This window comes from Carcharodon carcharias, chromosome 7, assembly GCF_017639515.1.
Source record: "Carcharodon carcharias isolate sCarCar2 chromosome 7, sCarCar2.pri, whole genome shotgun sequence".
Lineage (NCBI taxonomy): Eukaryota > Metazoa > Chordata > Chondrichthyes > Lamniformes > Lamnidae > Carcharodon > Carcharodon carcharias.
This window is the reverse complement of record NC_054473.1, coordinates 190,762,844-190,785,793: the sequence shown is the minus strand read 5'-3', so window position 1 is coordinate 190,785,793 and position 22,950 is coordinate 190,762,844. Positions and strand designations below refer to the sequence as shown.

The following is a 22,950-nucleotide window of genomic DNA, read 5'->3' as shown; positions in this document are numbered from 1 at the left end:
TGTGGTGAAGGGAAGATGTGTTTGGTGGTGGCATCATGCTGGAGTTGGCAGAAAGTCTAGCTCTGGCACTCAGTCTGTTTAAGCAGCTCTAGTGCTGTCAACAGAACTGTTTGCAATGGAAGGCAGCTGTTTAGCAGGATAAGGTCTGTAAACTGCTCTCACAGGCTAGCTTAGAAGGTGTCTCCAAATGGATCCATCAGCTTTTACCAAGAAAGTGAGTCCTTGGAATCTCTAGAAAACTGAAGAGTATTTGGGGGCTTGATCTGTATATCAGTCAGTATCACTGCTGCCTCTGAGCCAGAATCACAGAATCACAGTGCAGAAGAGGCCCTTTGGTCCATCGAGTCTGCACCCACACATGAGAAACAGTTGACCTACCTAATCCCATTTACCAACACTTGGCCCATAGCCTTGAATGTTATGACGTGCCAAGTGCTCATCCAGGTACTTTTTAAAGGATGTGAGGCAACCCGCCTCCACCACCCTCCCAGGCAGCGCATTCCAGACCGTCACCACCCTCTGAGTAAAAAGGCTTTTCCTCACATCCCCCCTAAACCTCCTGCCCCTCACCTTGGACTTATGCCTCCTTGTGACTGACCCTTCAACTAAGGGGAACAGCTGCTCCCTATCCACCCTGTCCATGCCCCTCATAATCTTGTACACCTCGATCAGGTCATCCCTCAGTCTTCTCTGCTCCAACGAAAGCAACCCAAGTCAATCCAACCTCTCTTCATAACATAAATGTTTCATCCCAGGCAACATCCTGGTGAATCTCCTCTGCACCCCCTCCAGTGCAATCACATCCTTCCTATAATGTGGCAACCAGAACTGCACACAGTACTCCAGCTGTGGCCTCACCAAGGTTCTATACAACTCCAACATGACCTCCATACTTTTATAATCTGGGCCTCGATTGATAAAGGCAAGTATCCCATATGCCTTTTTCACCACCCCACTAACATGCCCCTCCGCCTTCAGAGATCTATGGACACACATGCCAAGGTCCCTTTGTTACTCAGAACTTCCTAGTGTCATGCCTTTCATTGAATACTTCCTTGTCAAATTACTCCTTCCAAAGTGTTTCACCTCACACTTTTCAGGGTTAAATTCGATCTGCCAGTTATCTGCCCATTTGACCATCCCGTCTATATCCTCCTGGAGCCCAAGACACTCATCCCCGCTGTTAACCACCCGGCCAATCTTTGTGTTATCTGCAAACTTACTAATCCTACCCTCCAAAAAGTCATCTATGTTGTTTATATAAATGACAAATAATAAGGGACCGAGCACAGATCCCTGTGGACTGCCACTGGACACTGACTTCCAGTCACTAAATCATCCTTCTGTCATCATCCTCCGTCTCCTACGACTAAGCCAATTTTGAATCCACCTTATCAAATTATCCTGTATCCCATGTGCATTTGCCTTCTTTATAAGTCTCCCATGTGAGACCTTGTTAAAGACTTTGCTGAAATCCATTTAAACTACATCAACTGCACTACCCTCATCTACACACCTGGTCACCTCCTCAAAACATTCAATCAAATTTGTTAAGCATGACCTCCCTCTGACAAAGCCATGCTGACTATCCCTGATCAAACCTTGCCTCTCCAATTGGAGATAGATACTCTCCATCAGAACTTTCTCCAATAATTTCCCTACCACTGACGTGAGACTCACTGGCCTGTAGTTCCCTGGCTTATCTCTACAACCCTTCTTAAGTAGTGGAACCACCTTAGCTGTTCTCCAGTCCTCTGTCACCTCCCCCATGGCCAAAGAGGAATTAAAAATTTGGGTCAGAGCCCCTGCGATCTCCTCTCTTGCCTCCCTCAGCAGTCTGGGACACAAATCATCCAGACCTGGAGATTTGTCCACTTTTAAGCCTGCCAACGCCTCCAATACCTTGTCACTCCCTATATCAATTTGCTTAAGAACCTCGCAGTCTCTCTCCCCAAATTCGATACCTTCATCCTCATTCGCTTGGGTGAAGACAGATGTGAAGTATTCATTCAACACTCTAGCGATGTCCTCTGGCTCCACCCATAGATTGCCCCGTTGGTCCCTATAGGCCCTACTCTTTCCCTGGTTATCCTCTTCCCATTGATATACCTATATCAACCCAGGAGATCCTGGGTTTAAGCCCCACTCCTGATACTTGAGCACAGAGACTGACGCTCCCACTGCAATACTGATGTAATCTTTCTGATGAGATGTTAAACCAAGGCTTCACTTGCTCTCTCAAATGGACATGGTATTTTGAAGAAGAGCAGGGGCGTTATCCCCAGTGTCCTGGCCAGTATTTATCTCTAAAAATCAGCCTCACTAAAACAGTTTATCTGGTCATTATCGCCATGTGTGGCACCTTGTTATGCAGTTCCTACATTGCAACACTGACTACACTTTAGAAATTTCATTGGCTGTAAAGTGCGTTGAGATGTCCTGAGATAATGGAAGGCAGTATTGAAATGCAAGTCTTTTTTTTCTTTATTTATCTCAACAACAATGTGTCTTTCAAACTCCAGCTCCCAGCCCAGGTGTATTGTCCAAGGGCAGTGCTTATCTCAGCTCCTGTTCCTTGCAGCTGGTTTATTGTTGAAAGGAAAACACTTTTGGGTGAAGGACTTTCCATGTTGATTAAGCTCTTGAGACCATACAGGAACAGCAAAGGTTATTGAGTCCATTGGCGAACTCCCAAAGTTCTAAAAATGCCCTCAGTCACTGGTTTAAGACTGGAAAACCATGCAGTTCTCTTTGAACTTAACAGCACACCCTCTCTCCACTGCCTCCCCAGCCAATCTGCTTCTTGATCCACACTCTGTGTGAAGTGGTTCAGTTTAAATTGTTCTCCTTCTCTTTCCTGAGCTTGAGTCAGTGTCCCCAGTTTTGTCCAGCAGTTTTATTCCAACAGTTCAGAAAATGTCCCACACTTAAGGATAGAGTGTGGATACTGTTGTTCTTGGCCATGTGTCTCTCTGTTCTCCAAGTGGAAGGTGCCAGGGCAGTAACCTCACAGCTCGAGATTATTGAGCAGAGTCTTTCTGCTAGAGTCTCTGGCAGCCTTTGCAGCTTAGAGTCATAGTGGTTTACAGCACAAAAAAAGGCCCTTCGGTCCATCGAGTCTGTGTTGGTCAAACAAGTACCTAACTATTCTAATCCCATTTTCCAGCACTAGGCCCATTGCCTTGTATGCCATGGCATCACAAGTGCTCATCCAAATATTTCTTCAGTGTTACGAGGGTTTTTGCCTGTACCGCCCTTTCAGGCAGTGAGTTCCAGATTCCCATCACCTTCTGGGTGAAAAAATTCTTCCTCACATCCCCTCTAAACCTCCTGCCCCTTACCTCAAATCTATACCCCCTGGTTATTGATCTCTCTACCAAGGGGAAAAGTTCCTTCTTGTCTACCCTATCTATGCCCCTCATAATTTTATGCATTTCAATCATGTCCCACCTCAATTTCCTCTGCTCCAAGGAAAATAACCCCAGTCTATCTAATCTCTCCTCATAACTAAAACTCTCCAGCTCAGGCAAAATCCTAGTAAATCTCCTCTGCACTCTCTCTAGTGCAATCACCTCCTTCCAATAATGCGGATTCCAGAACTGCACGCAATACACTAGCTGTGGCCTAACCAGCGTTTTATACAGTTCCAGCATAACCTCCCTGCCATATTCAATGTCTCGGCTAATAAAGGTAAGTATCCCATATGCCTTCTTAACCACCTTATCTACCTGTCCCACTACCTTAAGGCACCAATAGACATGAACACCAAGGTCCCTCTGATCCTCGGTACTTCCCTGGGTCCTATCATTCATTGTGTATTCCCGTGCCTTGTTTGTCCTGCCCAAGCTTCTGTACAGGTGTGGTTAGGGAAATCTGTGGTGCAGCCAATAGGCATTCTTCATAAACTTTCCAGCCTCCTGCCTTACAGTTACTCACCCTGATGTGGAGTGTTTGGGCATTAACGTTTTACAGCCTTCTTGTGAACAAAGCTGGTGAATTCAGCAGAGACACTGGATAGTGATCAGAGTGAATTAACAGGATGATTTTTTACATTTTTAACCCATCAGGGGTGTGTTGAGGTCAATTGCAGGACCTATATAATTTGAGATCTGCTAACAGGTTGATGATTGAGTTGGCATCATCCTGTCCATACATCTTAGTGCCACTCAGGACAGTGCTGGACCAGCTGGCATCATCCTGTCTATACAGCTTAGTGCCATTCAGGACAGTGCATCTACCAGCTGGACTGTTGACCGAGGCTTCAGGACCATTAACATCCCTATCTCTGTTAACAGGCATAAAGCACTTCGCTAGGCATCTACACCTTTTATTGATGAGGACATGAATCTTCTCTGAAATCACTGCATACTCTGAGAAGCAATTTTACAAGATCTTAAGGAGAACACAGAAGGTAAATAGAAACAACCTAGATAGGGGGCATATCCTAAGTATTGGAGCCAGATCTTTCTGGAGTGAAGTCAGGGAACACCTACACAGAAAGGTTGAACGAAGTTTGGAACTCTTCCACAAACAGCAATCTATTGTTAATTTGAAATCTGAGATTGATGAGATTTTTTTGTTATCCAAAGGCTTTAGGAGAATGAGACAAAGGTGGGAATATGGAGTTAGGTCACAGAGTAGCCATGATCAAAGTGAATGGCGGATTAGAGCCTCGGAACTAATGGCTACTTCCTGTTCCTATATTGATATTTTCAAGTAGGGAAGGGGTTAATCCTTCCCTGTCGTGAGTCTCATAGGGTCAACTGATCTGTTTGGCAAAGCTTTATTGCGTATCAAACTTACATCTCTATCTGGATTGTCAGAATTGTTACTTTGTGCTTTTTACAGCAACATCTGTGATGACATGAGGTAGGTGTGTAAAGTCAGATTTTTGAAACAACAATGCTCTTTTCACAGTTAAAACTAAATGAAACCTGCATAACTTTCTTGCGCATGTGTCTTCATCCAAGCTGGGCAAGGTTGTATAGGGTCTCTACTGTAATTAGTAACCTACTAATTCTGAAAAACACACTTGCTATATCTTTATAAAACAAATGTTTGTTCAACAACTTGTTTAAACAAGTCTCCTGAAGCTAAGGTATGCACTGTTCCAATAGAGGGGAAGATTCTGCTCATCTCAGTATGGGGAAATGGGAACGCTTTTCCAGTTTTTGCTCCTAAAGTTGACGTTTGTACTCCCAGGCTAAGCTGCACCCAGAGTTCTTCATTGAACCCACCACACTGCTTAAAGGCCCATTTATTTATTGTTAGTCTCAGTGGTTCTAGTTTGTTTCCTGGTAGGAGTGAGTTTGTGGAACTCAGGTACAAGAAGTTAGTATGCAAGTACATCAAATGATTAGTGTGGCAAATGGAATGTTGGTGTTTATTGCAAAGGGAATAGGACATAAAAGAAGGGAAGTTTTGCTGCAGCTGTACAGGGCCACATCTGGAATATTGTGTAGTTTGGTCTCATTTGAGAAAGGATATAATAGTGATAGAAGCAGTTCAGAGATGTTTCACTCGACTGATTCCTGGGATGAAGGGCTTATCCTATGAAGAAAGGTTGGTCAGGTTGGGCCTGTACCCATTGAAATTTAGAGGAATGAGAGGTGATCTTATTGAAACATTTAAGACCCTGAAGGGGCTTGATAGGGTGGATACTGGGAGGATTTTCCTTTTGTGGGGGAGACTAGAACTATGGGACACCATTTAAGAATAAGAGGTCTCTCTTTTAAAACAGATGAGTTTTTTTTTTACAGAGCTTCGTTAGTCTATGGAATTCTCTTCCCCAAAGAGCAGTGGAGACTGGGTTGGTGAATTTATTTAAGGATGAATTAGGTTGACATTTTGATAATCGAGAGTCGAGGGTTGTGGGGGTCAGACTGGAAATTGGAGTTGAGATCACAGCCAGATCAGCCCAATGTTCTTGTGTCCTTTATTCCTTTGGAGCACTTGGTACATTGTAGTTGGCCCTTGGGGAGGATAAATCCTTAGATTCCTAATGCTGCTGAATCTGGCTGCTGGGTAAGGCAAGGATCATGCCTCATCCTCAAGTCCAGATGGAAAGTGGATTTCAATATTGACAAATATAAAGTCATCCTCTTTGGGTCTAGAAAAGATAGATCAGAGTACTTTCTGAATGGTGAAAAGCTAAAATCAGTGGAGGCCCAAAGAAAATTAGGGATCTGTGTACATAGATCATTAAAATGTCATGGGCAGGTACAGAAAATAATCAAAAAGGCTAATGTAATGCAGGTCTTTATATCTAGAGGCTAGAATACGTGGGGTAGAAGTCATCCTTTAGCAATAAGAAAGCCATGGTTAGGTGGCACCTATGAGCAGTTCTGGGCGTCGCATCTTGGAAGGAGTGATACTAGAATGATACCTGGACTTGAAAGATTAAATTGAGAAATTCTACAAACTGGGGTTGTAGTTTCTGGAATTTAGAAGATTAAACAGTATTTTGACCAGAGCTTTCAAGATATTAAGAGGAGCAGAGGGTAGATTGAAACGATTCATGCTGGCTGGGGAGTCTGGGATTAGTTCACAAACTCCCCCCCCTTCCCTAATATCCATGCTGGTTTTTCTTTTTTTCATATATCAAATTATCTTTTATCAGTTACTAATAAAACCGTATCCATCACCATATCATCAGGCAGTACATTCCAAATCCTAACCCCTCACTGCATGAAAATGCTTTTCCTTGTGTTGTCCCTGGTTCTTTTATCAATCACCTTAAGTCTGTGCCGTCTGTGTATCGGTCCTTCAGTCATTGGAAACAGTTTCTCCTTATTTACTCAATCTAAAGCCTTCATGATTTTAAACACCTCTATCAAATCTCCTCTTAACCTTCTCTGCTTGAAGGAGAACTTCTCCAGTCTCTGCATAACTGTAATTGCTCATCTTTGGAACCATTCTAGTAAATCTCTTCTGTACCCTATCGAAAGTTATCACATTCTTAAAGTTGGTGCCCAGAATTTGACACAATACTCCAACTTTTTCTCATTTGTTTGTAGGGTGTGAATGTCGCTGGCAAGACCATTTGGTGTCCATCTTTAATTGCTGTCATTGTAGGCTGTGTGGTGTAGGTACACATGTAGTGCTGTAAGGAATGAGTTCCAGTTTTTGATCTGTTAACAGTGAAGGAAGGCGATAGTTCCAAGTTGTGATGGTGTGTGTCTTGGAGGGAAACTTTCAGGCTGTGATATTCCCACAAACTGCTAATTATCTTTCTCAGTGCAGAAGGTCACAGCTGCTTATTGAAGCGACAGCATTGAGCTATTAATTTGCATATTGTACATTTCACGCACACTGCAACCAAAATGTGCCAAGGGTTAAAAGCAAAGAACTGCGGATGCTGGAAATCCAAAACAAAAACAGAAACACCTGGAAAAACTCAGGTCTGACAGCATCGGCGGAGTCAAGGGTGTAGTGTAAAAGAGAGGTGTGTCTTTTTTTTGAAAAATGTATATATAAAATGTGAAAGAACATTACAATACATTTCAAAATGGCCATCACAAAAAGTGCAATCAGATTCAAGTTTCCCACATAGATCAAGAGGCGCTTCAATACAATCAATGAACATTACAGACATTTCAATATGGTCATTACACACAGTGCAATGTATTCAAAGTAAGGTATCTATTTGAAAGCCCTTTTTATGGAGGAAGACAACGCCAGCTTAATTTCTGTGCACAAAGGAAGTTTTCATCAGAAAATTAGAACTACAATGTTGTAACACTAACTCTTTGCCCCATCCTCCCTGACCTGAGTTGATCGTTCCTTGTCACACTGTCATACATAGAAAGGGATTTTGAAGTTTGAAGCTTTTCAGAACACTGTCCTTTGAAATATGAAGTGCAGAAACAATTCACTCAGCCATCCGAGCTCTGTGATAGGATAGTTCAGCTACCTTCCCTCCCCCAGCCTTTCCCAATTTTGCAGTTTCGCGAGACTCCTCCCATGCTGTAAACGGGAGACGTGTTCACCTATCGTTTCTTCGGAGTTATTCAGTTTATCAGAGGGTCATCAAAAGTGAAAGAGAAGAGAGCGTGTTGCTAGAGAAGAGCTGTGAACCCAGAAACCCCAGGTACAGACTGAACAATAAAGCGTAGCTATCGTCTTCCTTTTGAAAGCATTGTTGCGTTTATTCTTTATTAGGCCGAGTGTTTGCGTTATCCTGTTGAATAATTTTCCTGCCTGTAAGCCTGTGCAGCGTTGTTTCCTCTAGGTTGTAGCCAAGTTACCAAAATTCGTAGTGAGTCGATGCGATTGTTGAGAAAGTGGGTGAGAATTTGATAATCTTGCAGCTGCCAGGGACAGAAAGTGCTGCTCAGCTTCTTCACGCAATCATTTGACGCAGCAAAACTACTGAATTTTATCACTTGCCAATTTTCCTTCCGTCCCTGGATACTCTCAGGAGGATAAATTCACAGCCCCCTCCCCCCCTTTCCGCACTGTGATGGTGTCGGTTGATTATTTGCAGTGAGACTAAGAGTGGCATTACTGTACAACCATCCCACTCCAATCCAATCATTACCTGATATCTAACGCACAGAAAGAGAAGAAGCCATTCAGCCCTTTGAGCCTCTTCTGCTGTTCATCAGGTCATGGCTGATCTGCACTTCATTACCATTTCCTTGCCTTTTTCTCCATATCCCTTGATAACCTTCCCCAACAAAGATCTCAGACCTGGAAACTCCAACTGATACGCCAGTTGCCCCACACTTTCCAACAGGACTTGGTTGTTACCTATTAGAAAGGGAGGTCTGGCAGATTTTGCCCTCACTACCTCTGGCATTGAGTCCATATTGTAGCATGCTACTACCATGCCTCCTGTCAGCTAACTGTACACATTAGGTATTCAACCTAGAGACTTTGTGGTCTCTACGTTTCAGCTGTACACTAGATAAATTCACTCATCCTTGGAGAGTTTATTTGCAAATAGAGACACTAAATTCCAATGCAAAGCTGTGTACAGTTGAGCACTGATGCTTTATTATAGAATCAAAGAAGTAATCTCTGATTTGCGACTTTAGTTGGTATTAATGAACTATTAATAAACTGTCCCTGTGGGTGTTGGGTGCTTGCCTGTGTCTGTTTCGCTGCTGCTAGGGTTTGTTTGCCATTGAGATCCCACTTCTGGTGTTTCTCGGTCTCTGGGCAGCTCAGCTAAGATTTTTTACAACAGAAAATGCAGGCCCAACAGCTCTGAAGGAGAGTCATACGGACTCGAAACGTTAACTCTGTGTTCTTTCTCTCCACAGACGCTGTTAGACCTGCTGAGTTTTTCCAGCATTTTCTATTTCTAAACACATTTTTAAAACTAAATTTTAGTGAACCAGAGCTGAGAAATGGTGAGTGCATAATGTTGGCTGAGAGTACATTGTTGAGATAATCTGGTTATGTTTGAATATAACTCACCATGGGAAAAAATTCCCTTGGGTTATTCCACTCTTGGATTGTCATAAAATAGTTTCAATGTCTGTCAGTGTTGGTCCCTCTGTGTGTATTTCCAACAGTGCTATTGACATAATAACAGTGTTGTACAGCCAAGCATGGAGCTGTTTCATTTATATTTGAGATTATTTTCTCCTAGTGTACTCGTTTGGGGACAGGCTGTGCTTTTAACCGAGCCTACCCATTACCACTACTTTAATTAGTTTCCCTTCAAGGTCAGGTCATGTGGAACAGCCTGACACAGGTCGAAGCACTGGTGCTTTAGTTCCAGTACTGCTCGCAATGCCTTATCTATTTCATGGGCACCAGAGAGAAGGCAGAGTGGCCTCTGGAGTCAATTCTCTCTCTGCCCCCAATGCTGCAAGTTATGAAGATGGGTTGGGACAGTTTATTCTTTGTCCCAATGGAAAGGTCCTTGTTTGGCAGGTTGACTCTCACCAGTAAGTTTGTATTTCAGAAAACAGAGAGTTGCACATGGACCTCAGGCTCGTGATATGCTTCAGTGACTTAGACATGGTTTATTTTGTTTCTGCTTTCTGGGGTTTTCTTCTATTGCCATTTTTCAGGAGCAGTGACTCTTGCTGGGGGAGCTGACCTGAATGATCTTTGCGTTTGTGTGCATGTGTTATTCAGCTGAGGATGTGCATCAGGACTGCTCCTTCTGAATGCCATCAGTGGAGGTTCATACATTGAACACAGAGTGCATGGGTGTCCCTGGGAGTACAGTGCAGATAATTGTTGTATTTCAGCACTAAAACCTCATAAACAGCAAAGTAGTATTTTAATTCAGAGGGAGAGAGTCTTTTTACAGAGTATCTCTGCTGTAACAGGTTAACCTAATGCAGTATCTGCAGTTCTATCTTAAAACTGAACACACATCTTCCAAACACTTAGGCAATCTTTCAGCACATTTGAGCAGCCTAATTTTAAATTTCTGTGGTTGATTATTTTATAAAACCAATTAAAGGTTCCTGGGACTGGACATGGGTGAATATCACTCAGTAACCAGCAAGCTTTACTGTTGCAAACAGCTAGTATTGCTGACTGAAGTTATCAAAAGCAGAGAATTCAGAGGAACATTGGAGCAGGAGGCAGCCATTCAGCACCTTGATCCTGTTCTGCCATTTAGTGAGATCATGGCTGATATACCCATCTTTGCCACATATTCCTCAGTAATTAACAAAAATATCAATCTCAGTTTCAAAACTACCAATTAATTTCACATCAGTTGCTGTTTGCAGAAGCAAGTTCCAAACTTCTGTCACCTTTTTGGTGTGGAAGTGTCTCTTAATTTCACTCCTGAAAGTCTGCCTCTAATTTTTAGACTGTACTCCCTAGTCCTCCACTCTTCAATCTGCCCAGCATTCATAATTAATTACATTGCACAGTGCTTGGTGTGCAGCTAACCGCATGTCAAACGGGTGCTTTATGCTTTGATGAAGCGTCTACAACTTAAACAGAACTCATCGAGATTGACCTTAGTATTTCCAGCATTTTCTGTTTTTGCTATGTTTAACATTTGTTGAAAGGAACACTGAAATCAGAATTGGCTTTGCCCTGTTGACGCAATGGTGCTCAAGTTAATGGTATTGAGCTGGATTAAAGGGTGGAATGTGAAGGTTTCTATACTCTAATACAGGACTCCAATAAAGTAAAGACAGAAAATGCTGCAAGTGTAAAGCAGGGCACTGACTGCACTGACAGACAAGCGGGCTTTTCCTTTTCCATAATGATGGACCCACACTGCACAGCTGGTGTTTTCTTCTGTGTCAGATTTCCAGCATTCTTGTGCTTTTGGTTTTATTGCTACTGTGCTGCTTAAGGAGAGTTAGAGAATTGTATCAGTCTGGCTGATGTGAAAGAGCTGAACTGAGTGATTAAAAGTGGACAGAAAATTTGGAGAGCCCAAATACAAGACACTTCTCCAGATATCTCATTGAGGAGTGTTATCCTAAAACAATCATGCTCTCTGGTGATTCATTGTCAAGGATGGTGGAGTTAATTGACACCCCTTTACCTTGACTGGTTTAAAACCACACAAATCTGCATTGAGCAAGATACAATATTCAGGAGGATTAAAGCTTTGGTTGGACCAGCAATGTCAATAGGCGAGTACAGTTTTCCCATTCTTCTCGGTAATGAAACCATCCAACAGGTTAAACAACGTCTTGCTAAGCATTACTGAGGCACTGAGTCATTTGTTCTATTCTTTTGTACCCATACACCACACACTACTAGCTGGGATCATAGCCAAGTGGCCTGTTCCTAATGCATTGTTCTGTCCATTATCAGAGAATGATCGTTTAGCACACAGTCTTCTTTTCTTTCTAACAATGCAACAATTGCATTTGTAAATCACCTTCGATATTGTAAAATTTACCCGGTGTTTCACAGGAGCTTTATAAAACAAAATTTGACACTCAGCCACGTAATGAGCTTAAGCTTAAAAAGGAAGCGAATAGCTAAAGTAAACATTGGTCTCTTAAAAGCAGAGACGGGTGAAATTATGATGGGGAATGAGGAAATAGCAGAGGTATTGAACAAATATTTAGTCTCCCAGTAGAAGGCACAAGTTGTCTTCCAGAAATAGAGGGTAACCTAGGGGCTAAAGAGGATGAGGAAATTCAAGTAATTAATATCAGCAGAGAAAATGTATTGGGGAAATTTAAAGGATTAAGATCTGACAAATCCCCAAGACCTGATGGCATACACCTTAGGTTTCCAAAAGAGACAGCTAGTGTATCCATCATCTCTGCAGCTATGATTTTCCAAAATTCCTTAGATTTAGGAACGGTCCCTGCAGATTGGAAGTTAGCAAATGTAACCCCGCTATTCAAGAAAGGAGGGTGACAGAGAACTGAACTACAGGCCAGTTAGCCTGACATCAGTCATTAGGAAACTGCTGGTATCTCTTATTAAGGAACTCTTAACAAGGCACTTAGAAAAGTATAGATTAGAAGAAGTAAGCATGGTTTTACGAAAGGGAAGTCTTGCTTGACAAATTTATTAGTGTTTTTTGAGGATGTAACTTTTTTATTAATTGTTCATGTGATTGAGCATTGCTGGCTAAGCCAGCATTTATTGCCCATCCCTAATTGTCCTTGAGAAGGTGGTGGTTTGCTGCCTTCTTGAACCGCTGCTGTCCTTGTTAGGGAGGGAGTTCCAGGATTTTGACCCAACGACAGTGAAGGAATGGTGATATATTTCTAAGTCAGAATGGTGTGCAGCTTGGAGGGGAACTTGCATGTGATGGTGTTCCCATGCATCTGCTGCCCTTGTCCTTCTAGATGATAGTGGTCGTGAGTTTGGAAGGTACTGTCTAAGGAGGCTTGGTGAGTTCCTGTAGTGCATCTTGTAGATGGTACACACTGCTGCCATTGTGTGCCAATGGTGGAGGGAGTGAATGTTGGTGGATGGTGTGCATCCCACAATCAAGTGGGCTGCTTTGTGCTGGATGGTGTCGAGCTTCTTGAGTGTTGTTGGAGCTGCACTCATCCAGGCAAGTGGAGAGTATTCCATCGCACTCCTGACTTGTGCCTTGTAGATGGCGGACAGGCTTTGAGGGGTCAGGAGGTGAGTTACTCAGAATCACAAACTTGGCTCTGACTGCACTCCTTCAAGTAACCAATGTCCTCACCAACTTGCAAAACAGAAAACCGATTGACAAGCGGGACCCCAGGGGGCTCCTGCACTACCTGCCTAGTTCTTTTGGACTGCCTGGCGGTCACCAATTTCCTCTCTGTCTTCATGCCCTTAAGCTGCAGCGTAATCACCTCTCTGAATGTGCTATCCACGTAGCTCTCAGCCTGGCAAATGTGCCACACTGACTCCAGCTGCCGCTCAAGTTTCTGCAGCTGACAGCACTCACTGCACATGTGGTTAGCTAGGACACCGGTAGTGTCCATGACTTCCCACATATTACAGGACACAGATTCCACATGACCAAGCTGCCTTGCCATGTCTTAAATTTACTTTCCTTACATTAACTTTATTTTACTTTGGTTTGCTTATATTAGTTCATTATGCAGGCCCTGACTTTCCCTTATTCCTAGCGTTTCTTAATCCAAGTATAGCTACTTCTTTAAAAATAATATGCTTTTCTAATTTACAGCTATTTCAAGGCACTCCCTACCAGCAGTTTCTTATCAACCAATGAACTTACGGTTTTCCTTTGTCACTATTTGTTTTTCTCGGTCTTTTGAATTCAGTGCTGGCCGGTTCCCAGCAGATGACTGGTGTTCCTCTCCGACTCCCATGGTAAATATTGGCCTCAAGCTTCCGTCCAGATTTATCTGCTCTGCTCCGGGCTGCTCCCTCACTGGTCTGCTACCTATCCAACTCAGAGGTAAGTACTTGCCGCAGGATTCTAAGCCTCCGACCTGCTCTTGTAGCCACAGTATTTATATGGCTAGTCCAGTTCAGTTTCTGGTCAATGGTAACCACCAGGATGTTGACAGTGGGGGATTCAGTGATGGTAATGCCATTGAATGTCAAAGGGCTGATGGTTGGATTCTCTCTTGTTAGAGATGGTCATTACTTGGCACTCTGTGGTGCGAAAGTTATTTACCACTTGTTAGACCTAGCCTGGATATTGTCCAGGTCTTGCTGCATTTTGACATAGACTGCTTCAGTATCTGAGGAGTCTTGAATGGTGCTGAACATTGTGCAATCATCAATGAACATCCACACCTCTGACCTTATGGAAGGAAGGTTATTGAAGCAGCTGAAAATGGTTGGGCCTAGGACAGTACCCTGAGGAACTGCAGTGATGTCTGGGACTGAGATGACTGACCTCCAATAACTACAACCATGTTCCTTAGTGTTAGGTATGACTCCAAACAGCGGAGACTTTTGCCCCTAATTCCTATTGACTCCAGTTTTGCTAGGGATCCTTGATGCCACACACAGTCAAATGCTGCCTTGATGTTAAGGGCAGTCATTCTTACCTCATCTCTGGAGTTCAGCTCTTTTGTCCAAGCTTGAATCAAGGTTGTAGTGAGGTCAGAAGCTGAGTGGCCCTGGCAGAACCCAGCTGAGCGTCAGTGAGCAGGTTATTGCTAAACAAGTGCCCATTTGATAGCACTGTTGATGACCCCTTCCATCCCTTTGCTGATGATCGAGATTAGACTAATGGTTAATTGGTTAGGTTGGATTTGTCTTGCGTTTTGTTTACAGGATGTACCTGGGCATTTTTCCCACATTGCTGGTAGATGCCATTGTTGTCGCTGTAGTGAAACAGCTTGGCTAGGGGCACAGCAAATTCTGAAGCACAAGCCTTCAGTACTATTGCTGGAATATTGTCAGGGGCCATAACCTTTACAGTATCCAACGCATTCAGTTGATATCACATGGAGTGAATCGAATTGGCTGAAGACTGGCATCTGTGATGCTGGGGACCTCCGGAGGAGGCCGAGACGGATCATCCATTCGGCACTTCTGGCTGAAGATTGTTGCAAATGCTTCAGCCTTATCTTTTCCACTGATGTGCTGGGCTCCTCCATCATTGAGGATGGGGATATTTGCGGAGTTTCCTCCTCCAGTGAGTTGTTTAATTCTCCACCACTATTCACAACTGGATGTGGCAGGACTGCAAAGCTTGGATCTGATCTGTTGGTTGTAGAATCGCTTAACTCTGTCTATTACTTGCTGTTTATGCTATTTAGCACGCAAGTAGCCTTGTGTTGTAGCTTCACCAGGCTGACACCTCATTTTTAGGTATGCCTGGTGCTGCTCCTGGCTTGCCCTCCTGCACTCTTCGTTAAACCAGGGTTAATCCCCTGGCTTGGTGATAATGATAGAGTTGGGGATATGCGGGACCATGAGGTTACAGATTGTGTTCGAGTACAATTCTACTGCTGCTGATGGCCCACAGCACCTCGTGGTTGCCCAGTCTTGAGTTGTTAGATCTGTTCTAAATCTATTCCATTTAGCACGGTGTTAGTGCCACACAAAATGATGGAAGGTATCCTCTGTGAAGATGGGACTTCGTCTCCACAATAACTGTGCGGTGGTCACTCCTACCGATACTTACATGTACTAGTAGGGTAGGAGAAGCGGTAGATGTTGTATACCTAGATTTCTAAAAGGCTTTCATTAAGGTGTTACACAAAAGGTTAATAGGCATGATATTGGCTCATGGATTTGGGGGTGAAATATTAGCATAGAAGATTGGTTAATGGACAAGAAGCAGAGAGTGGGCATAAACGGGGTACTTTCGAGTCGGCAGGCAGTGCTGCAAGGAAAATGTGCTGAGGCCTCAGCTATTTACAATTTATATTAATGACTTGGAGGAAGAGGCAGAGAGTACTGTTTCTAAGTTTGTTGATAGTACAAGACTAGGTGAAAAGGTGAAATGGAGGGGGACACAGGCTGCAAAGAGATATAGACAGGTTAAGTGAGTAGGCAACAAATGGCGATGGAGAATAATGTAGGGAAGTGTGAAATTATTCACTTTGGTGTTAAGAATAGAAAAGCAGAATATTTTTTAAAAGGTGAGAAACTTGTAAATGTTGATATTCAAAGAGACTTGGGCGTGCTTGTACAAGGAACACAAAATGAGCATGCAAATGCAGCAAGCAATTCGGAAGGCCTTTATTGCGAGGGGATTGGAGTACAGGAATAAAGAAGTCTTGCTGCATTGGACAGTGCTTTGGTGAGACCACATTTGGAATACTGTGTGCAGTTTTGGTTTCCACATTTAAGAAAGGATATACTTGTATTGGAGGTGGTACAGTGAAGGTTCACTAGGTTGGTCCCTGGGATTAGGGGGATGTCCTATGATGAGAGGCTGAGTAAATTGAGCCTATATTCTCTGGAGGTTAGAAGAATGAGAGGAGATCTCATTGAAATGTACAAGATTCTGAAGCAGTTTGACAGGGTAGACATTGAGAGGTTATTTCCACTGGTCAGGAAATCTAAAATACAGGGACACAGTCTCAGGATAAGGGTCTGATTGTTTAAAATTGAGCTGAAGAGAGATTATTTCACAAAAAGGGTTACAAATCTTTGGAATTCTCTACCCAAGAGGGTTGTGGATGCTCCATCATTGAATACATTTAAGGCTGGGATAGCCAGATTTTTGGGGTCTCAGGGAATTAAAGGAAATGGAGAGTGCCAGGAAAGTGGAGTTGAAGCCCAAGATCAGCCAAGATGGTGTTGAATGGTGGGATAGGCTCAATGGACTGAATGGTCCACTCCTGCTCCTGTTTCTTATGTGATATTAGGACAGGGGACCAAAAGCTTCACAGAATCACAGAATTGTTGCAGTGCACAAGGAGGTCATTCGGCCCGTTGTGCCTGCACCGGCTCTCCAAATGAGCAATTCACTAGGTGCCATTTCCCTGCCTTCTCCTCGTAACCCTGCATATTCTTCCTTTTCAGATAACAATCTATTTCCATTTCGAATGCCTTGATTGAATCTGCTTCCACCACACACTCAGGCAGTGCATTCCAGACCTTAACCACTCGCAGCTTGAAAAAGTTTTTTCTTGTGTTGCTTTTGCTTCTTTTACTAACTATTTTAAATATGTGCTCTCTTGTTCATGATCCTTTCATGAATGGGAACAGTTGCTCCCTATCTGCTCTGCCCAGACCTCTCATGGTTTTGAATACCCTGATCAAATCTTCTCTCAGCCTTCTTTTCCCTAAGGAAGACAGTCCTAACTTCTCCAATTTACCTTCATAACTGAAGTTCCTCATCCCTGGACCCATTCTCATTAATCTTTCTGCACTTTTTCTGCACTTTCTCTGATGTTTTCATATCCTTCCTAAAGTGTGGCACCCAGAACTGGACGCAATACCCCAGATGAGGCTGAACTAATGATTTACGCAAGTTCAACATAACCTCCTGGTTCTTGTACTCTGTGCCCCTATTAATAAATCCCAGGATACTGTATGATTTATTAACCTCTCTGTCAACCTGTCCTGCCACTTTCATTGTTTTGTGTACAAGTACATTCAGGTCCCTCTGCTCCTGCACCCAATTAAGAATTGTACCCTTTATTTTATATCGTCCCTCCTTGATCATCTTCCCAAAATGAACCACTTCACATTTCTCTGCATTGAAGTTCATCTGCCACATATCTGCCTATTCCGTGAACTTGTCTATGTCCTTTCGAATTTGTACACCATCCTCCTCACAGTTCATAATGCTTCCAAGTTTCATTTAATTCACAAACTTTGAAATTATGCCTGTACATCAAGGTCATTAATATATGTATCAGGAAAATCAAGGATCCCAACACTGACCCCTGGGGAACTCTACTACGAGCCATTCTTGAGCCTGAAACAATCCCATTGACCTCAACTCTTTGTTTCCTGTCTTTCATCCAATTCCCTATCAATGTTGCTACTGTTCCTTTTATTCCATGAGCTGTAACTTTGCTAACAAGTCTGTTGTGTGTCACTGTATCAAATGCCTTTGAGAATTCATGTGTACATCATATCAACTGCATTGCTCTCATCAACTCTCTCTGTTACCTCTTACTCCAGCAGATTCCCTTGAGAAATCCATGCTGTCTTTCCTTAATTAACCCTCATTGACCATTGTGATTATTAGCTTTGAGCCAAATTGTGTTTCTGGAAGTTTCCCAATCACTGAAGTTAAACTGACTGGCCTGTAGTTGCTGGGCTTATCTTACAACCTTTTTTGAACAAGGATGTAATGTTTGCAATTCTCCAATCTCTGGTACCACCCCTGAGTCTAAGGAAGGCTGAAAAATTATGGTCAATGCCTCTGCAATTTTTGGTCTTGCTTCCCTCTGTATCCTTGGATGCATCTCATCCAACTCTGGTGCCTTATCAACTTTTAAGTACAGACAGCCTAACACATCCTCCTTATCAATTTTAAACTCTTCTAGTGTCTGAATTGCTTCCTCTTTCACCATGGCCTGGGTACTATCTTCTTCCTTGGTAATGGTGGATGCAAAATATTTAGTTAATACCTCAGCTATGCCCCCTACCTCCATGCATAAATCCCTTTTACGATCCCTAATAAGCTCTTCTCCTCCCTTTACCACTCTTTCACTATTTATATGCCTGTCAGCCACCTCTGGTTGGCAAGTGGTGTTGTCATTGGAAAATGCACCACTGATGGTGGCTGACAGTTAAAACATGGTTGGCAGCAGTCAGCCACCATCAGTGATGCATTTTCCATGAAAACGCCACTTGCCGACCAATCAGCAAGCTTCACATACAGTATAAATTGTTGTTTTCCACCTTATATTGGTATTCTTGCGAGTGCAAGACAAAAAGCTTAGACACGTCTTTTTTTTTTCAGCAAAACTCAAGTTCTGTACTACCAAACAACTATTTATTCTTACTCTGGATTCTTCTTTGTCATTTTCCAGAGCTAGCCTAAACCGTATGATACAATGATCATTATCACCTAAATGTTCTCCTACTGACACTTGATACACTTGGCCCACCTCATTCCCAAGAACCAGGTCTAGCAGTACCTCCTTTCTCATTGGGCTGGAAATATACTGCTGTAGAAAATTTTCCTGAACACATGCTAGGAACTTGTGGCTCTTGTTGCCCTTTACACAACTACTATCCCAGTCTATATTTAGATGATTTAAGTCCCCCCATTATAACTGTTATATGTTGTATATTCAGTAGGTCTTACAAAGAGGTTCTGAGTCTTGTATGGTTAAACATTAAGTGTTTATTGGTAACACATAGCTATGTGTACATATATACAGGGTATAGTCCAAGCTAGGATCTAACTCCGTGTTGGCTTCTACACAGGTCTCTGTCCAGTCCACAACTCTCTGTAGACTCTGGTTATGTCTCTTTAAATGACACTGTAGGTGTTACTGTACCCAATCCTACATTAACCCTTGCTATGCCAGATACCCTTATACTACACCTCCCCCAAGTCTTTACCCAAAGTATTTACAGTACAGTCATGTTTATCCAACATATTTGTATTACCATTATGCTACCCCTTCTCCGAGACCCCCACCTTGCTCCATCCCTTCAAGTCCCTTACATCACAGATTCAGCCTGTCTGGAGGCTTGACAAGTCTTTAGATCTTGTTCTGGTAATACTTGGGTAGGCTCTGTTGATTTGGGCAAACTTTGCCGATTCGAAGGTTGCTTTGTAGATTGTCTTTCTTGAGCTTGGTTATTGTCTTCTAATTCTCTTTTTTCGCTTCTTGCAATTGAACTTTTCGTCAACTCCCCATCTGGTCTGCTTGAGGGTCACCAGCTTATCCTGTTTTTTTTGGAGAGACTGTTTACTCCCTTCGTTTGTGATATGAACCCAATGTTTCTTTTTCCATGTGGTCTTTCTGGGAGTTTACGTTTCAAAAATGGAACCTTCATTCCCATTTTCACAATTTAACACATATTTGATTACTCTCTCATTTTCCAGTTGTATTTCGAGCTACTGAATCTTTTCATTCAGCTCAGCAACAACTCTGGTTAGTTCAGTTATCTTTATTTCGGAGTTATCTCTGGGACTAAAATTTAACAACTTTGCCTGGGCTGTCAGTTCTTTTCTGAATCTTTCTTCCATGGTCACTGACTGCTGTTTTGGCTCTTTCAATTAATTTGTTAGATCCTTGCCCTTAGATTGAATTTTACATTCAGTTTGAGGGAGAGGAGTTGGTCCAAGATTAGTGTTTTAAACTTCAATAAGGGTAGTTATGAGGCCATAAATACAGAGCTGGCTAAAGTGAACTGGGAAATTAGGTTAAGGGATAGGTCAGTAGAGATGCAGTGGCAGACATTTAAGAGGATATCTCAGAATGCAAAGACTTGATACATTCCAACAAGAAAGAAAAGTTCCAAGGGGAGGACCCACCTAAAAAAGTTAAAGATAGTATCAAACTTCAAGAAAAAGCATATAATTGCGCAAAAATGGGTGACAGGTCAGAAGATTGGACAGAATATTAAAAAAACCAAAGAATGACTAAAAGATTAATGAGGGAAAAATTTGAGTATGAGAGAAAGCTAGCTAGAAATATAAAGACATATTAAGAGTTTCTATAGATATTTTAAAAAAGAGCTAACAAAGTGAGCATTAGTCCTGTAGAAAGTGAGTCTGGGGAATTAATAATGGAAAATGAGGAGATGGCAGATATATTGAACTGGTATTTTGCATTGATCTTTACTATAGTGGATACAAGTAACATCCCAGAAATAGCTGTAAATCAGGAAATAGAAGAAAGGGAGGAACTTGGGAAAATTGCAATCTCTAGGGAAGTAGTACTGAGCAAATTGTTGGTGCTGCGGGCTGACAAGTTCCCAGGACCTAACGGACTTCATCCTGTGGTCTTAAAAGAGGTGGCTTGTGAGAAAATTGATGCATTGGTTTTAAATTTTCCAAAAAAGTCCCTTGATTCAGAGAAAATAGCAAATGTAACTCCTTTACTCAAAAAGGGAGGGAGCCAGAAAGCAGGAAACTACAGGCCAGTTAGCTTAACATCTGTTGTAGGGAAAATGTTAGAAGTTATTATTAAAGACGGTCTAGCAGGGCACTTGGAGAAATTCAGGATAATCAGGCAGAGTCAACACGCTTTTGTGAAAGGGAAATGATGTTTGACCAATTTATTGGAGTTCTTTGAAGAAGTAACATATGCTGTGGATAAAGGGGAACTGGTGGATATACTGTATTTAGATTTCTAGAAGGCATTTGATAAGTGCCACATCAAAGGTTATTGCAGAAGATAAAGGCTCATGGTTTAGGTGTAACATATTGGCATGGCAAAAGAATGGCTGGCTCACAGAAAACAGGGTAGGCATAAATGGGCTTTTTCTGGTTGGAAGATGTAATGAGTGGTGTGCCACAGGGATCAGTGCTGGGGCCTCAACTCTTTACAGTTTATATAAATGGCTTGGTAGAAGGGACCAAAGGTAAGGTTGCTAAATTTGCTGATGACACAAAGATAAGTAGGATAGTAAGATGTGAAGAGGGAACAAAGATGCTATGAAGGGATATCTTCGAAACTCCAGCGAATACAAGCCTAGCTGGTCCAAACTTTCCTCATGAGACAACTCGCCCAGTCCAGTTATTAGTCTAGTAAACCTTCTTTGAACTGCATCCAACGCTTTTATACTCTTTCTTAAATAAGGAGACCAATACTGTACACAGTGCTCCTAGAAGATAGGTTAAATGTGTGGGAAAAGACCTAGTAAATGGAGTATAATGTGGGAAAATGTGAAATTGTCCATTTTGGCAGGAAAAATAAAAAAAAACATATTATCTAAATGGTGAGAGATTGCCAAGCTCTGAGATTCAGAGGAATCTAGGGGTTCAAGTGCATGAATCACAAAAGACTAGTATGCATGTACAGCAAGTTCTTAGGAAAGCTAATAGAATGTTATTGTTTATTGCGAGGGGAATTGAATACAAAAGTAGGGAGGTTATGCCTCAGTTATACAGAGCATTGGTGAGACCACATCTGGAGCACTGTGTACAGTATTGGTCTCCTTATTTAAGGAAGGATGCAAATGCCTTGGATGCAGTTCAGAGAAGGTTTACTAGACCAATACCTGGATTGCGCGCGTTGTCTTATGAGGAAAGTTTGAACAAGCTAGGCTTATATCTGCTGGAGTTTAGAAGAGGTGACTTGTTTGAAATATATAAGATCCTGAGGGGTCTGGACAAGGTTGATGTGGAGAGGATGTTTCCTCTTGTGGGAGAATCTAGTACTAGGGCCCGCTGTTTAAAAATAAGGGGTTGCCCATTTATAAAACAGATGAGAATTTTTTTTCTCTGAGGGTCGTGAGTCTTTGGAACTCTCTTCCTCAAAAGGCAGTGGAAGCAGAGTCTTTTAATATTTTTAAGGCAGAGCTAGATAGATTTCTGATAAGCAAGGGGGTGAAAGGCTTTCGGGGGTAGGTGGGAATGTGGAGTTGAGGTTACAGTCAAATCAGCCATGATCTTATTGAATGGCGGAGCAGGTTCGAGGGGCTGAGTGGCCTACTCCTGCTCCTAATTCAAATGTCCATATGTCCTTTGTGATACCTCAGAAATTTGTTTGTTCAGATCTTGAACAGGTTGGTTCATAGAAGATCTTAGTTTATCATGCTTTTCCAAAGATACATGATCATCTTGAATCTTGTGTTTCAAATCTTCCAGTTCAGCTTTGATATGAGCATTTTCCAAATCTTATTTCTATATTTTTCTCCACCTGCAGCAGAGTTTTGGCCTTGTCGTTCATTTCGTTTCACTGTTAGCTGGGCCTGACTCTGGTGAAGTCTTAACTTGTTCCAGTTGTGTAATGGTGCTGCTTGTGGCTTAATTATCTGCTCATAGTGTGGAATGCTCTACAACTTTCCGTTTGAACATAGTCAGCTGGCTCAGCACTGCCAGTTGCTGTTGCAGTTCGGGTAATGTGTTGGCAATTTCAGATAGATTTATTTTTAAGACTTCTGGATGGTTCTCAGCCTCTTTGCCTTCATTGTGTGGTTTGCTTAGGTATTGTCTTTTTCCCTTTCATAGCTTTACCGCAGGTTTTCTATCCCACTTTTTAAGCTCTGTGC

General features: G+C 42.4%; 2 protein-coding genes across 2 annotated transcripts in view; one reads left to right on the top strand and one right to left on the bottom strand.

Moving 5' to 3' along the window:
- kiaa0513 (KIAA0513 ortholog) overlaps positions 1 to 22,950 on the top strand; it is a 160,634-nt gene that overhangs the window by 23,553 nt on the left and 114,131 nt on the right. The window contains exons 2-3 of the mRNA XM_041192632.1: positions 4,296 to 4,411; positions 13,668 to 13,804. The gene's annotated coding sequence lies outside the window, so the exon portion shown is untranslated. The remainder of the gene's footprint in view (positions 1 to 4,295; positions 4,412 to 13,667; positions 13,805 to 22,950) is intronic.
- LOC121280533 (TERF1-interacting nuclear factor 2-like) overlaps positions 19,106 to 22,950 on the bottom strand; it is a 91,967-nt gene continuing 88,122 nt past the window's right edge. Inside the window, exon 9 of the mRNA XM_041192623.1 lies at positions 19,106 to 19,675. Within this exon, the coding sequence (XP_041048557.1) occupies positions 19,586 to 19,675 (90 nt within the window). The 3' untranslated portion in view covers positions 19,106 to 19,585. The remainder of the gene's footprint in view (positions 19,676 to 22,950) is intronic.